Source organism: Lemur catta, chromosome 5, assembly GCF_020740605.2.
Source record: "Lemur catta isolate mLemCat1 chromosome 5, mLemCat1.pri, whole genome shotgun sequence".
Classification (NCBI taxonomy): Eukaryota; Metazoa; Chordata; class Mammalia; order Primates; family Lemuridae; genus Lemur; species Lemur catta.
Window position 1 is genome coordinate 80,224,654 of NC_059132.1, and position 16,785 is coordinate 80,241,438.

Genomic DNA, 16,785 nt, shown 5'->3' on the forward strand with positions numbered 1-16,785 from the left:
AAGTATTTTAAGCTTTTATGGCTGAGCTATCTTAGAGAGGTAATATTAAACAATCAAGATAGTTTTAATCCCATTTTTGCTACTTAATTGCCCACTCCCAATCTTCATTAGAGATAGTTTAGCACTTCCCCATTTGAACTACTTTTTTCCTCATCTGGACTTTTTAAAAAGTGTAAGTGTGTGTTTGCCTTCTCTGTGCCCCAGGAATATTTAGAATTGTTTTTGCTACTGTATCATTGTTTCTGGGTATCTTCTCTACCATCAGCATCTGCTCTTTACCATTCAAATCATTGCTTCATCCAGTTGTCATTGTTCATCCCTGCCGCTCTCTTTTCCCCCTCACTCTTCTATTTTCAGTTATTTAGCTGTTGCCAAGACATCAGCAACCAAGCACAGAACTACTTGCATTCTTTCTGGACAACACTATAGTCAGAATGTCAGGTGTATTCTTGAGTTTCTTCTTGGCTATTTATTTGTGCCAGAAGCTTAAGCTAGACAAAGTTGCAGGTGTCTCTTGATACTTTTTTAGCTTTGCTTATTTGTTTACTTCTTCATTTTAGCTTCTTCTTGAGTCTAGGGATGTTTCATTAAAAACTCAGTTACCATCAGCCCGTGTTTTGTTTTGTTGTTTTTTTGGGTTTTTTGAGACCCAGTTGTACTCTGCAATCCAGGCTGGTCTTGAACTCATGGCCTCAAGTGAGCCTCCAGCCTTGACCTCCCAAAGTGCTGGGATTACAGGCATGAACCACCACACCCAGCCTGTCAACTTTTTTTAGTGTTAAGTAACTCAATATGCCACATTTAATTATATATTCCTCAAACTACAATGATATAAGAGAGGATGGGCATGGTGGCTCATGCCTGTAATCCCAGCACTTTGGGAGGCTGAGGCAGAAGGATCGTTTGAGGTCAGGAGTTCAAGACCAGCTTGGGCAACATAGGGAGACCTTGTGGCACACAACTATAGTCAAGGTGGGAGGATCGCTTGAAAACTCACAAGTTTCAGGTTACAGTGAGCTATGATCAAGCCACTGCGCTCTAGCCTAGGGGACAGAGCAAGACTTTGTTTCTAAGAAAAATAAAATAAAATTCACACACACGGACATGTACGTGTGCACGCGTGCGCGCGCACGCACACACACACACACACACACGAGATAACTTGAAAACATATAGGTTAATTTCTTTCTTTGATAATTTAGTAAGTCTAAAGAGAAGTAGTAGATACAGACATTCAGGACTACATCAAGCATTTCTTTTTCTTTTTAAAAAACTTTAATTTTAGGCTGGGCATGGTGGCTCACACCTGTGATCCTAGCACTTTGGGAGGCCAAGGCAGGGATATTGCTTGAGGCCAGGAGTTTGAGACCAGCCTGGGCAATGTAGCAAGACCCCATCTCTACAAAATATATTTTAAACAATTAGCCAAGCGTGATGGTGTGCACCTGTAGTCTCAGCTCCTCGGGAGGCTGAGGCAGGAGGATCATCTGAGCCCAGGAGTTTGAGGTTGTACCATTGCACTCTAGCCTGGGCAACAGAGTGAGACCCTGTCTCGAAAAAGAAAAAATTCCATGTTAGATAAACTTTTAATCCACAGATTAGAGAGATATGATTTAAAATATATTACTAATGGGCTAAGTGTCAAACTTGTGTTGTCCCCATTGAACTATAGAGTAATGATTGGTAGTTTTGTATCGGCTAAGGAAGACTTCTGTTGCAGAGTCCTAAGGATGAGGAATGAGTATGATGGTTTTATTTATAACCTCAAGAGTATGTTTATATTGAGTAAGTTCCTAAGAGACAACGGATTAGGGCAGCTGGCATTTACAGAAAATAGGATTCGATTTTTAAAATGACCCTTCTTGAAGAAAAATTTATTTTTAAATGGATGAAAAAAAACTTACCTAAATGCAGAATTATTAGCAGCACAATAACAAAAAAAGATCTTAGAGTCACACTTGACCAAGAGTTAAATGTGAACCTTGGAAAAAAAAAAAGTCACCATGACCCTGGCAAGTATTAATAGAATGTGACATATAAGAACTGGGATGTAATCTATCCACAGCACAGGATGTTGGCAAGGCACACTGCATGAGAATACTATGTATAATTTTGTTCTGTATGTATCTAAATACATCTCTCTAAAGAGATACTCAAAAGCTAGACAAGGGAAAATTAAAGACAATTAGTTAGATTGACGTTGAAAAAACTAATATAATATATTTAAAGGAAGGCTCAGTAAACTGTGGGATCCATTATATTGGTAATAGACTTGGTTTAATACTAGCTACTACTTAAGCTTTTCTAGAAATCAATGTGTTTATGAAAAAAAATTTTTTTTACAAAGCTGCTAAACTAGTAAGTCAAAGAAATCTAGATGTAATATACTGCTGGGTTTTTTTGTTTTGTTTTGTTTTCTCTCTCAAACCTCATCAGTATTACAGAAGTTAAGATGCTGGAGAGAAAGACTGCTGAACCCAAAGGAGAGAAGGAATAAGTCAATAGACTTGATTTTAATTTATGTCTTGACTTTAAAAGAAAGTTCTTGTCCTTGCTTATTTGCCTCTATAATTTCCATTTTCCATAAAAAGTAAAGAGAAGGAATGTGGCTACGTTTTTTTTTTTTTAGCACAACCACTCAAAATAGTAGGTATTATGATCAAGCCCTAATGTATGAAAGCATAATAAATATTAAATGTCTTCATTTTATTTATGCCTTAGTTTAAATCCCAACCTCAGTATAATTTTCTTCTTATTTCAAGGTGTTTATAGAAACTAGTCAGAACTATAACCATGTGCTTGTGATCTAGTTGTTTTTGTGTGTGTATGCTTATTATTTTGCTTGATCAAGAAACAGTGACCCTTCAAAACTAGAAATGATTTTTATGTACTATTAAATCATGTTTCAAGAGTTGTTCACAGTAACAGGTGTTTCATAAATGGAAATGAATTAGTATCTATCAACTAGTATTTCTCTGGGAATTTAAATGTGTAACTAGAAATTTTGAGGAGGGAATTAAAAGTGAGTCATTGGATTTTCCATTGCCTTTTCTTTGATACTAGGAAATGTCATCATGAACCACTGCTTTTTTATGCTGTGTATAATTAAGAAATAATGTCTGTGTCAGGGTATCCTTACGTTTGACTCCATAGTGATCTCATTTTTTCCCTCTAAAACAATGGAGAATAAAATTAGGACAGTTTGGATTTTTTCCGTCTTTTCATTTTACTCAATTTCTTCAGGTCTTGAAGATGAAATTCTAAAACCATTTATCATTCTGATGCGGAACTATCAGTTGAGAGCAACTAAATGCATTCTTTGTAACATGCTTTTTTTCTTAAATCCATTTTTGTGAGAAGCTAGAACTTACATTTTGTTGAATACATTTCTCTAAGAAGCTACTAATATTTATTATGGATTATCTAGTTAAAAAATAGGTTATAGAGAAACATACTGTATACTTAAGAAACAGCAAAACAAATTGGATACATTTAAATAGTAGTTGCTTTTACAATTTTCAACCAGATTTATTAATGACTTTTACATTAATTGCAAGTTTTATAGAATATGGTTTGTTTATGGTCTGTGTCTTTATATGGTGATACCTTATAGCACTTTAACTTACTGATAATTTATTTTCTAATTTTCCTCTTTGTTCAGTGATATTGGGATTGGTCAGTCTCAAGATGACAGCATAGTAGGATTAAGGCAGACAAAGCACATCCCAACTGCACTGCCTGTCAGTGGGACCTTATCATCCAGTAATCCTGATTTATTGCAGTCACATCATCGCATTTTAGATTTTAGTGCTACTCCCGGTAAGCATCACCAATACTTCTTTTGTTTCCCCTTCTAACATAATGGTAATGCTATACGTCTCTCTCTTGGTTTGGCATGGATTATATCAGATGCCCAGAGTCAAGATGAACCCTAAATTTCAAGCAGTTGGAAACAGTTCTTTTTATATTCTGCAGACTATTTTGATATGGCCATGGGCAAATTAATCTCTCTGAACTTGTTTCCTGTTTCATAAAATGAAGATAAAACATACCATGCAGTTATTACTAAGTCTTATCCAGTAAATAAAGTAAAAGGTATATTTTAGGTCAACTTAACGGGTTTTTCAATATAATAAAGATTTACTCTAGATTTAAATTGTGTTTTTTTGATACCAACATGACAGTCTTATGTGCTGCTGTTGTATACTGATGTGTTTGCAGTTGTCTGTAGATCATTCAGTTATTTATAGGGGAAGATGGAAGACGTGTTCTTAATTTAATCTATTAAGACAGCTACAGTAAGGGAGAGGTGAAATGTCAGCATTACCTTTTTTAGGGAAGTTTTTTGGGTTCCCCCCCAGATGACTCCGTTTAATTGCATTACCATATATTAAACTCCTTTCTACTTATGTGTGACTTTTCTTTCACCCAGACTTGCCAGATCAAGTACTAAGGGTTTTTAAGGCTGACCAGCAGAGCCGATACATCATGATCAGTAAGGACACTACAGCGAAGGAGGTGGTCATGCAGGCTATCAGGGAGTTTGCCGTTACTGCTACCCCGGACCAATATTCGCTATGTGAGGTCTCTGTCACACCCGAGGGAGTAATCAAACAGAGAAGACTTCCAGATCAGCTTTCCAAACTTGCTGATAGAATACAACTGAGTGGAAGGTATACATTGTCTATCTTACTGGATTTCTTCACCCACTCTTCAAACCCACATCAAAGTCTAAGAGATAAACACTTTTAAAGGGTATCTTAAATGAATAAGTGCCCCTGCAGATTAAAAAGTTTTTTTTCCTTTTCACCAAAAATTGCTGTATCAAAGTAAATGCACACAGTCCACTACTGACCCTGACAAAGATCCTCTAAGAACTTGTTCAAGGACACTGTGACCTGAAAGTTGTTACTGACTCCCAAAGTGCAAGCAGTAGCTTCTCAAGGTTGTACTTTAGGATACTGACCTAGTACAATGGTCGAGTAAGCTTAATGTAAAGTCACAGGTAAACCCTGATGCTGCCTTCTCCTCGGAAATATGTACGTTCACAGACACATTTTCTAATAATATTCTAGTACCATTTGCTCGTGCATACCTAACTTTTCTAGGAGCTTCATTTGTTTAGTCAGAGACATCTATGACAAGGTGGTTTAGGGCTAAGACTGCCTATTACTACGTACCACACTATGAAATACGCATCTTAACTCTGAAACCACACTTTGGTTGCTACAGAGCTGGATCCTTTGCTGCATAAGTGCTTATATCACACATGTTACTTGCAAGAACACATTGTACCTGATTTTGTCATTCTTGTGAATGTTATTTCCATTGTTAGATGTATGTAGTTTCATCCTCAAATCACAATAAATGAAAGTTGCAAAATAAAATAGTTAAGTTTTGGCTCTCATATAGTGACTAGATTCTACACTGACAAAAATTATGTAGTTCTATAAATCATATTTTTTTGTTTTTCTTATGCAGTGTTTCATTGTACTTTTTCATATTATGTATTTTATTTCATTCATTCAAAACTTCTGTTTTCTTGCTATCAACTATAATTTCCTTATTATTCTTTATTCTTATTTCCAAATACAATCAGATTGTTTTGTTTTAGTAGGTTAGTTTTTCTCAATTATCATTTGAATATACATTGATATATCTGTAACTGTGATAGAGTTCTACATCTCCATTGAGCTGTGGATTCATGGTTCACATTCATTTCTCAAGAAAATCTTAGATGGGTCCATGTCATTGGCCTCATGAGTAACCAAAATGGAGAACATTAAATCTGTGAATTTATGACAGGTGTATGTTTTCCATCATAAATATTTGCCTTGGTGAATTATGCAAAAAAAAAATAACAAAAAAAACCACACCAGTTTAACTAGACCCCCACTGTGCTCATTCTGTTTCTGTGGTTTCTTCATTTATGGAATTTGGCTTAGAAAAAACATCTACCAACCCTCCCCCCCCCAAAAAAAAATTACAAGGCAAATATCTGAATGCTATTTTCAACCAGTTGTTTAGAAAAAGATAGGAGCACCAGCCCTGAGTTCTTGTTCCGGCACTGGCAATAACTAGCCATTAATCTTTAGGAGCCTCCATTTCTTATTCTGAAAAATAGGGATTATACCTGCTCCACTTACACATAGGGTTTTCGTGAAAATCTAGATTAAGTAAAGTTGGATTCATCCAATTTGGACCCATCAGGAATCACAGATTCTCTCTTCACCATGGGAAAATAGAGTGATGACCTGTGCCTGAACTTTCCTGCGTCCTGCTATCGGTCCTATTCCCTCATTTAAGTTGAAAATACAAGCTGTAGCTATTTTCTGTCATTTTTAGCCAAAAAGATAATATAATTTAGAAAGCAAGAATGGAACGGAAAGGAAGAAAAGGAATTAAACCTGGTACAAATGAAATGCCATGTGATCTGTTTGTTTCCATCACCGACTTCGGGATAGGTGGTTCTATGACGTGGCCACTCAGACAGCACCTGCACTCTCTGCCTTTTTTGAACAGAGCCCTTACATCATTCAATGCGGTGTTCTCTCAAACTTTCCGCAAAAAGTAGCATTCTTCTTTCCAGGAATATCATGAGACTGTTGCTCAGGCTTTAAATCTGGTATGTTTCTGGTTTGCATAGGTATTATCTGAAAAACAACATGGAAACAGAAACACTCTGTTCGGACGAAGATGCCCAGGAGCTATTGAGAGAGAGCCAGATTTCCCTACTTCAGCTCAGCACGGTTGAAGTGGCCACGCAGCTCTCTATGCGCAATTTTGAACTGTTCCGCAACATTGAACCTACTGAATACATAGATGATTTATTTAAACTCCAATCAAAGACCGGCTGTGCCAACCTGAAGAAATTTGAAGAAGTCATTAACCAGGAAACATTCTGGGTAGCATCTGAAATTCTGAGAGAGACAAACCAGCTGAAGCGGATGAAGATCATTAAGCATTTCATCAAGATAGCACTGCACTGTAGGGAGTGCAAGAATTTTAACTCAATGTTTGCAATCATCAGGTAGGAGAGCATACTTTTCTTAAGACTGAATTCAGTTTACAGATTTAAAATAAGTATCAATCTAGTAACACCACATAATTAGTATAAATGCAGTAGGTTTTAATGGATTCATAATGAACAATTCTTTTTCTCTGAATGTAATCTAATCCTTAGTTTAAAACCTGTCATATGCTGATTTGTAGCCCAGAAAAATCTATATCTCCCACTTTTTTTTTTTTTTTTTAGCTCTGTGACCTTGGGCAAATAATTTGAACTTCTCTGAACACCATTTTATTTCTCTATAAAATAACAGTACCCCAAAGAATTGTCAAGAAGATTAAACGATATGATGTATGTGGAGTTCCATCAGACAGCACAAAGCAGATGCCTAATAAATGTTAATTTTCTTCTCTTTTAAGTCCTTAGATTGAGCTTGGAAGAAAGTACGAATGGAAACAATTAGCTATATTGATGTTAAGCATGATTATTAACGTAGTCATTTTCTCTGTGAGAGTTTGGCTATGCTCTCATTGCTATCAGAGCTTTTGTTTTATTTTGATACCGTAGGATATTTGCCCAGTTTGTTTTATCAAATGGCTGCTGTCGGCCACGTACTGCTGTGTGTACGGAGACAAAGCATCAGTACGTATATTCTAGTGGTTCTGAGCCAGATGAGGAGGGAACAAAGGGAAGAGAAGAATAAAACCCCTTGGCTTGACCCTGGCTCTACCTCCATCAGCCATTCTTGTTACCCAGAATTCTCCTTGCGAGTTTCTTATGCCTCCTTCTGTAAATTGTTATGTATATAAAGCACACTTGCAGAGGTGTTATATGTCAGTACTTAATCTGTACACTAGTTTACTCCCTTCATTTCATAAGAGATCATTTAATTGTAGACCACTTTTTTTTTTTCCTCCTCTCAGTGGTCTAAACCTGGCACCAGTGGCAAGACTGCGAACGACCTGGGAAAAACTTCCCAATAAATACGAAAAGCTATTTCAAGATCTCCAAGACCTATTTGATCCCTCCAGAAACATGGCAAAGTATCGCAATGTCCTCAATAGTCAAAACCTACAACCCCCCATAATCCCTCTCTTCCCAGTTATCAAGAAAGATCTCACATTCCTTCACGAAGGTAAATATAAGGTAGAGGATTTCTTTCATCACTTGGACCAGCATAGAATAAATGCCATATGATTTCCTTTTCCTTCTCTGTCAATTACAGGAAATGACTCAAAAGTAGACGGGCTGGTTAACTTTGAGAAGCTAAGGATGATTGCAAAAGAAATTCGTCATGTGGGCCGAATGGCTTCAGTTAACATGGACCCGGCCCTCATGTTCAGGACTCGGTGAGTGTGTCCTCTTCAGTGTGGCACATGTGGGATGAGAGAAGGTTAAGTTGAGAGCTTCCCAACAAATGAGAAAAAAAGTTGAATATTTATATTTGTAGTATGTCAGAAATTATATTAGGACATGCTGAGAATCACCACTGAGCTCTATTTGGAGTAAATGTCTTATTCTGTACCAAGTGCACTTTTGACTGTCAGTAAAAATAATATGTAAATAACCCAAACAGTATTGTCTCAATATCCACGCAATGGGATTCAGCTGTCAGTGTGGTCAAAAATGTTGAATTCAGTGAGGGAGAGAAAGAAGTCAGTCTTCTTCTAGAAAAAAAGTATTTAAATATATTTGTCTATTGAGCCAGAAAAATAATTCTGGTAAAGTTGTATGTGTGAGGTAATTATGTAGTTTAATGTTTGTGTGCTTCTAGAACTGCTTATCCAGAAGTCTAGTCTTTTCTTTCTGAGCTTGTTATCTCTCTGTCTCTCCTTCTGCACCCGTGCTTCAATCTCCATGGCTCTCACTTGCAGGAAGAAGAAATGGCGGAGTTTGGGGTAAGTGATGGAGACCTTGCATACCACACGTGGTTCTTATTCTGCTCATTGCATTGTTTTCTTCCCTGCTATATTTTCTGATGCTTTGCATTTTTGCATTTTTTTCTTAACCCTCTTGCTGTAGCAGAATTTCAGATGGCAAACTGACTTCGAATTTAATCTGTTGGGGCTTTTTCTTTTGAAGTCATGATCCATGAGAGCTGTGAAATGATTGATGATTGTTCTGGGGAACTGTAGGCCAGGCATACTTCTGAGCTCTCAGGAAGATTTTATTTTAATGTAATTTGTATGTCTTGAGACAGGAATAGCCTCAAGTAGGGGGAGGGGAGGGAGGATAGTAGAAGGAAAAATCATCCAATTAAAATAGTTTTGCATAGATGTGTGAAAAGTAAATATGTATAATATAAAAGCTGCCCCCCAGGTGTTAAAACCAAAGTTTTTACAGCTCAACTAACTACTATTTTCATTCTGTGTAAACCAATCCTTTTTAAAAATAATTCTTAACAATTCATATGCTAAATATTAATAGTTTCCATACATATGCGTGTACATTTGCATGACTGTGTTATTAACAGATTGACCATGTTACTATAAAAACTGACCACATTCACCCCACGGGATAGGAAAACAGTTGTGAAATTGCAGCTAGTTTTATTTAAATCTAGGTAAAACATGCTCTTTAGGAGAAGTACATTTAATATTGCAAACCTTAATGATTGTAGCTGTATATTCTTGCATGAACTTCTGTATATATAATTATTATTTACTGGCTTCTATGAGAGAACCACCTTGAATGCTCTATGGAGGTGAAAAGTAGAATTTCCTAGTTGGAACAGAACAGGTGCCAAACATACATATTTTTATGTATATTGTGTATAACTTTTTAACTAAAACAATTTTTCTATGTTATTCCTTTATAACAGTACGCTTACTAGAATGGGGCATGTGACCTTTTGAACAGGGAATATGTATATTAATATAAGTCTTGGCACATTTTGAATAGGTAAAATAATCCCATGCTAGAGTCAGCTGCATATCTACTGTTTCATCTTCCAGGTCTCTCAGCCAGGGTAGTACTAATGCAACAGTACTAGATGTTGCTCAGACAGGTGGCCATAAAAAGCGAGTACGTCGTAGTTCCTTTCTCAATGCCAAAAAGCTTTATGAAGATGCCCAAATGGCTCGAAAAGTGAAGCAGTACCTGTCCAATTTGGAGCTAGAAATGGATGAGGAGAGTCTTCAGACATTATCGCTACAGTGTGAGCCAGCAACCAACACATGTGAGTTTTTCCTTAAAGTGGCTACAGACTTTGGCTGGAATACAGATTTGTTTCCTCTGGTATGGGTGGTGACAAAACTCGGCATAGTGCAAAAGGAGGAATAGCAACACTGAGATATCCCAGCCTTTCCCTTGAATACTGCTATTGAGTACCATGCAGCACTGTGCTTGGCCAAGCCCTTGTGTCCACCTGGGGAAATTGGGGAGACTGGGCAGGATGACACTGTGGCTGCATCAGGGGTAACCATTGGTTTAGTTTCATCCTGACACAGCCAGTACACATGCAAGGGACACATGGGTGAATGGGGCTCCCATTTGCATACCCGGTTTTCTCACAAAAGTACTGCCAAGGTGATGGACACCCTAAAAGGTTGAGGCCCACTAGGTCAGATGAGCACAGAACTGGGTGTGCCTGCTGCCTTTGACACCCCTACCCCAGCCAACACTCAGCAGCAAATTCAGGTACCACTTAAAGCAATAATGCCACTTAATAGTGAACCACAAGACCCTAATGTGTAGGTTTCTGGCCTTATGCATCAAAAAATTTTGGACACCATCTTAGAAAAATAATATCTGATGTTTTTTCTGTTGTAGATTTCATGACATATTTGTGTTTTTAAATAAATATATATATAACATATGGAACTGTCCACATTTTTCTATTTTTATTTATGTGTTTAATAGTATCTTTTGAGATGGCTAATTTCATAAAGTAAATATCTTTGTCCTGCCATGCCTCTAATATTTTATATAACTAGGGTACCTCCTCAATTTCCATCCTTTATGTAGGCAACAGAGAAAAAGATGTGCATTTTAGTATTCTAGCTTCAGAAAATGCTCATACAGTTCTAAAATTATCTTCTACACAGCTACTAATGTCTTAAATCCTTTGTTCTATTTTCAAACCAAACAATTATCAGTGCCTAAGAATCCTGGTGACAAAAAGCCTGGCAAATCCGAGACCTCCCCAGTGGCTCCAAGGGCAGGGTCACAGCAGAAAGCACAACCCCAGCCACAGCCCCAGCAGCCGCCGCCACCACATAAAGTCAGCCAGGGACTGCAGGTTCCTGCCGTGTCCCTTTACCCTTCGCGGAAGAAAGTCCCCGTAAAGGATCTTCCACCTTTTGGTAAGTGATTAAATTAATTTCCTTTTTTGGTGCTATTCACTGTCATATTTTTTCAGATTAGGAAAAAAATATTTGTGTTCCGTCACTTTGTCTAATATACTTGAGTTTCTCTGTGATTATTGTCGCCCAGTAAAACTTCAAAGTTAAGTAAATTTTACTTTTGCCAGGGGAAGGAGTTGTCTTCATAAATAGTATCTCATTTAAACATGCTCATTTGTCATGATAGGGTATAATGGAGACATTATGCATTTGCTAATTTAATTTTTAATGAGTACAGAAGATGCTTTGTCCGTATGCATTATTTAAATTAGTTTTACCTTATGACCAATGAATTGCCGTAATTTAGGCAGAATATTTTTAAGTTAAATAATTTGTCTAAAAGTGAACTCTTATTTGTTGCATCACTTATTCAATAACTTGGGGAAAATATATATAACTTATTCCTAAATGGTGAAGAGCTAAATCATGCTTCATCTTTCCTATTAAAAGTGATACATCTACTAGTTGAGTCCCTTTTTGTAAATTGTATGACAAAATAATGTTTCATAAAATGTACTACTTTTTTCCTACCTATATGGGAAAAGAAAAACAGTGTTAATAAAATAAAATTCTTAAAAATAAACAGATAGCAAAGGTAAAATTGGATGTTGGTAGCTAAGTTCCTGAGCTATTACAACCTGTCCTTGTGAGTTGGCCAAGAGTCCTTTAGTAGATCCTTCATACACTCTATCCTTGCCCCATTCCTCCTGATCAGCAAGTGTCGTATTTGTTGAGTTTGGGAAAGTGTGGGAAAAGGACACCTTTCCTTGATATGTTTTCCCTTCCAAATATTTGTTTTGCTCCCTCCATCACAAACAAATTGAGTTATATCTTTCTTTATCCACGATGTGCTTAAAATGTGTGTATTCCTAAATCCCCTGCAGTCTGACTTCTGTCTCCACGTTTCATGCTGCACTTCTTATGGAAGGTTATCCGTCTTCATTTTAGCTAACAGTAGCCTATTAGCTGCATTGAACAGAATGTAGATGTGCCTGAGCATAAAGCTGTATCCCCCACTCTCCCAGAGAATATCTCTCAAAATGGTTTTAGTTCCATTGGAATTTATGAACTTTAGAAATGTAGCTGAAATATCATATGTTGTCTTATGATGTTTATTTAGCTTAACATAAATATTTAAAGTCATATCATATAAAATATTAACTTAGAAATGCTGAGGGTTTTTTCCCTCACTCCAATTCTGCATCTTTTACATTGGTGTCTTTGTCATCACTGGAACCACTTTTGAAGTATCTAAGACAGCCTTCTAAGGCAGATAACATCTTCACACCCATCTACACTGTTTGAAAGATAGCACTTTCTGAATTTGTGCATGACACTGGCCTTGGAAACTGTTTCCAAATCAAAAGTGTTCATTCGCATAGCTTTACTGTAATTGGTATTTTCATGTATCCTGTGTATATTACTATTTCTACTCGTAATCAAAGTGTTGCTTTAAAAGCGATTTTTTTAAAAATTATATTAAAAGAATATCAAACCACTTAATAAGAGGTGAAATGAAGGATTAGATCTTTGTTAAATTTTATTGACTCCTTTTTAATGGATTCTGTTAAGTCTATGACCAGTTAAAACTAGAAGTGATTTGAGGTAGTTTCAGGCTATGGTGCCTTCGCAGGTATCTCTTTGTTGTTCAAAATAAGGTAATCAAGAGCAACCTCATAATAATATGAGAGCCTTTGTAAAATATTTTAATGTGACTCCCTCATTTCTGAAAAATAAATTTGGGGGGGGTTGGAAATCACCTACATTGGCATATATAATTATTTTTCCCCTACCCTCATCCCACTGGATCCTACACTTGGCACTGGTTCACTTCCTTCTTCTGAAACCTTCTCTCAGGGTTTCTGTGACATGACACTTTCATGGGTCTCCCTGCCTTCTCTTTCATCTGTTTATTTGACCAAGTGTTATCTGTGTAGCATTCTTTAGAGCTCTTTCATCCACTTTTTCTAGTTCCTGTTATCTCTGGGCCCTTTACTTTTCTCCTGTCATTCCCACTTCCCCTGAACTAACATAGCCAACACCACCAAAATATGTTTCTAGCTCAAACTTGAGTTCTAACAGTAAATATTCTTAGCTGTGCCACTTTCATCCTAAATTCAACTGTTTCCAAATTGTCTGTTTTTTTCCTTCATTGTTACCTAACATTGTGGAATAAAGATGGTGACTTTAAAGGTTTAGACTCGAAAGTAAAATATCAAAAGCAGTCTGTTTCTCATACGCTGGCAGATACCAGTCTGAAACCAAACTGCAGGTATCTCATGGCTTCTGTAAGCTTACTGTTCGGACCATGAAGACATTTAGATTGAAAATAGGTTGAAACTCAACGTAATAATACAAATCTTAACATGAAAAAGATTTTTACTCATTAGTATTTTTCTTTTTAGTCTTGAAAATATACATTTAAGTTCTTTTCTTTCATAGGCATAAACTCTCCACAAGCTTTAAAGAAAATTCTTTCTTTGTCTGAAGAGGGAAGTTTGGAACGTCACAGGAAACAAGCTGAAGACACGGTATCAAACGCATCATCGCAGCTTTCTTCTCCACCCACCTCTCCACAGAGTTCTCCAAGGAAAGGTAGAACTAAATTACGTATTGTTTTCCTTTCTTGCAATGTGTATACTTCGGGTATAATAAATTCCAGAGTTATGCATTATATAATTTTTAATAATAACTTAAGATGATCTCTTATATAATGTCCAATGGATTTTTTTTCCCTCAGTTTATAAATTTGGAAGAATTCTGGTATTTTTTAATGTTATACTTATAGTAAGTGTATTAAATATATAACTATATAAAACTTTTTAAAAATACATTTAATTTTGTTGGTTGTAAGTATGAATTCTTTTTATATTGCAATTTGTTCTGACTAAATTTGGTTATATGACATTAATACAGAGAAGAGGGCTTTAAAAACATAGGAAAAACTAATATCTTCCTGATTTATTTTTTCATTGTATTAACACAGGTCTTGATTACCTCTTTCGTTGCTACCTTGTTTTATTTTTTAAAGAGACTACATTTTAGGCAATCAGAGTCTCCTTATGTCGATACTTTCTCATATTAAATGAGCAGAGAATTTCATGACTCTCCAGGCTACTTCTTCCTGCCGTTTAACTGAGAGGGTGTAGGCCAGTAATAAGTGGCTAAGACTTAGTTTTCCCTAGAGGAAGACCAAAAGGGTTCATAAATTGTTAGATTTCACTGACATAACAAATACTGCTCTACTTTGTAGATATTTCAGACCTCTGTGCATTTTGTGTGGGTATCAGTCTCTACCATCCTTGCTAAATGGATATATCTAAATTCTTTTCTCATCCTGTTGTCAGGTGGCAGTGGCAATCAGCTGAGATCTTTTGGCTCCGGGCAGTTGGACTTAACCAGTTCCTCCTCTTCTCTTGGAAGTGAGAACAGTAACAAGAATAACAATGCACCACGGACCTATGGGATAGGTGGGGTTTATAGAACCAAAAACAGGGTGGGAAAGAGAGGAGTCATCTCATTAGTTAAAGAAAATGGGAGAATTCCTCCAAATGTCAAGTGTTCCATCTGAGTGATTGTTTTTCTGGAGATATTTTTTTGAGCAGACCATTCAGGGAAGGCTTTAAATCTTGTCTGTCAGAACTTGCAGTATGGTTTATAAAAAGACATTTCATAGATGAACACGTTAAATCTTATCAAGACCTGTGCAGCCTTTAAAAAATAAATCAGGAATTACCAACTTACTGAAAGGATGGGAACATACTTAAATTAGAAACATTCAGATGTTCTAGATTTATTTATTTATTTTTTAGGTAAGCAGCATTGAAAAAATTTGCATTGCATACAGTCATATAAAACCAATGTTGAGTAACATGAGATCCTTAGTAGATAAGAAAAAAATGAATATTGAGAAAAAAGATTTAGATTTTCTTCATTGAAAATATTAAGACAAGGCTGGGCTCAGTGGCACACACCTGTAATCCTAGCACTCCGGGAGGCCGAGGCGGGAGGATCGTTTGAACTCAGGAGTTCGAGACCAGCCTTAGCAAGAGCGAGACCCCCTCTCTACTAAAAATAGAAAAGAAATTATATGGACAACTAAAAATATATATATAGAAAAAATTAGCTGGGCATGGTGGCACATGCCTGTAGTCCCAGCTACTCGGGAGGCTGAGGCAGGAGGATCACTTGAGCCCAGGAGTTTGAGGTTGCTGTGAGCTAGGCTGACACCACGGCACTGTAGCCTGGGCAACAGAGTGAGACTCTGTCTCAAAAAAAAAAAGGAAAAAACTAAGACAAGCCTCTTTCATTGTGACTTTTAAAGTTATTTTTAGTAATGAAGGAGAATTAAGAGTCCTTTCAGGACAAGAAATAGACATCTGTTTAGATACTTTATAGTAATGATCTCAGGGAAAAGCGCACATTACTTCTGTCAAAACAATGACCTTTTATGTGATTCAACTGATACTAATGTTGAAAAACCAAATGGCAAAAATTCAAAGACATCTCCATCTCTTATTTCTTATTCTTTTTTTATATGTCTATTTAAAATGATAAGTATAATATAGATATTTCCAGTTCAGTTATTCTGTGCCATACTTAAAGTTCTAAAAACAGAAGACTCAGTTGAAAATAAGATTACTGGCTTTGTTTGCAGTTTGGAAAAAGCCATACTTTTAAATCTGATCAGTTATTCTTCTTGGTTTCTTTCATATAGACTAATAGTAGTATAATTTATAGCTAGGGAGCTAAGAATAGTTAAGTAGTGCTATGATTTCTGCATCTTTTCTTAGTTTGTATAACAGTCTTTTCCTTTTTCTCCTCTAAACTTTGACTAAGCAACTTAAGCTTCATTATAGTAAAAACTTTATCTCATAGTCACCTGGTCTCTACAAGTAAAATGGGTTTTATCCTCCCCACTTTAATGGTGATATCTGTGCCTGCATTTTATTTTTGCTTCTATTTGGTAGGCTTCCATTTTATGTTATAAACCTAGAGTGTCTAATTAATATGGTTGTATTTCTCATGCAGGCTATACTTTGGCTCCCAGTGGTACTGTGGATAATTTTTCAGATTCTGGTCACAGCGAAATTTCTTCACGATCCAGTATTGTCAGCAATTCTTCTTTTGACTCAGTGCCGGTGTCGCTGCATGATGAGAGGCGCCAGAGGCATTCTGTCAGCATCGTGGAAACAAACCTGGGTGTGGGCAGGATGGAGAGGCGGACCTTGATTGAGCCGGATCAGTACAGCTTAGGGTAGGCGGGTTTACCTAGTGCTCTTTGCATTCCTTCTTCCATCTCTCTTTTAATAACGAGTCCTTTCTTCCAGATACATATTTTTGTTTATTTTACATAATGCCTGAGACATTTGCTCCCATCCCAGTTCTGATGGTCACAATTTCTAGATTAAGTACCATGCTATTTTTGTTGCA

The 16,785-nt window shown here is 36.6% G+C and overlaps 1 protein-coding gene across 10 annotated transcripts in view; it reads left to right on the forward strand.

Annotated features, from left to right (window-relative positions):
• RAPGEF2 (Rap guanine nucleotide exchange factor 2) overlaps positions 1-16,785 on the forward strand; it is a 239,177-nt gene that overhangs the window by 215,518 nt on the left and 6,874 nt on the right. For 4 of the 10 annotated variants that reach the window (XM_045552194.1, XM_045552195.1, XM_045552198.1 and 1 more), the window contains 10 exons: positions 3,662-3,819; positions 4,433-4,673; positions 6,647-7,030; positions 7,933-8,144; positions 8,235-8,358; positions 8,884-8,907; positions 9,964-10,187; positions 11,107-11,313; positions 13,795-13,947; positions 16,384-16,609. In XM_045552194.1, the coding sequence (XP_045408150.1) occupies positions 3,662-3,819; positions 4,433-4,673; positions 6,647-7,030; positions 7,933-8,144; positions 8,235-8,358; positions 8,884-8,907; positions 9,964-10,187; positions 11,107-11,313; positions 13,795-13,947; positions 16,384-16,609 (1,953 nt within the window). Of the gene's footprint in view, positions 1-3,661; positions 3,820-4,432; positions 4,674-6,646; positions 7,031-7,932; positions 8,145-8,234; positions 8,359-8,883; positions 8,908-9,963; positions 10,188-11,106; positions 11,314-13,794; positions 13,948-14,699; positions 14,823-16,383; positions 16,610-16,785 lie in introns of all 10 variants that reach the window. The other 6 variants (XM_045552191.1, XM_045552190.1, XM_045552197.1 and 3 more) reach the window with 4 other exon arrangements.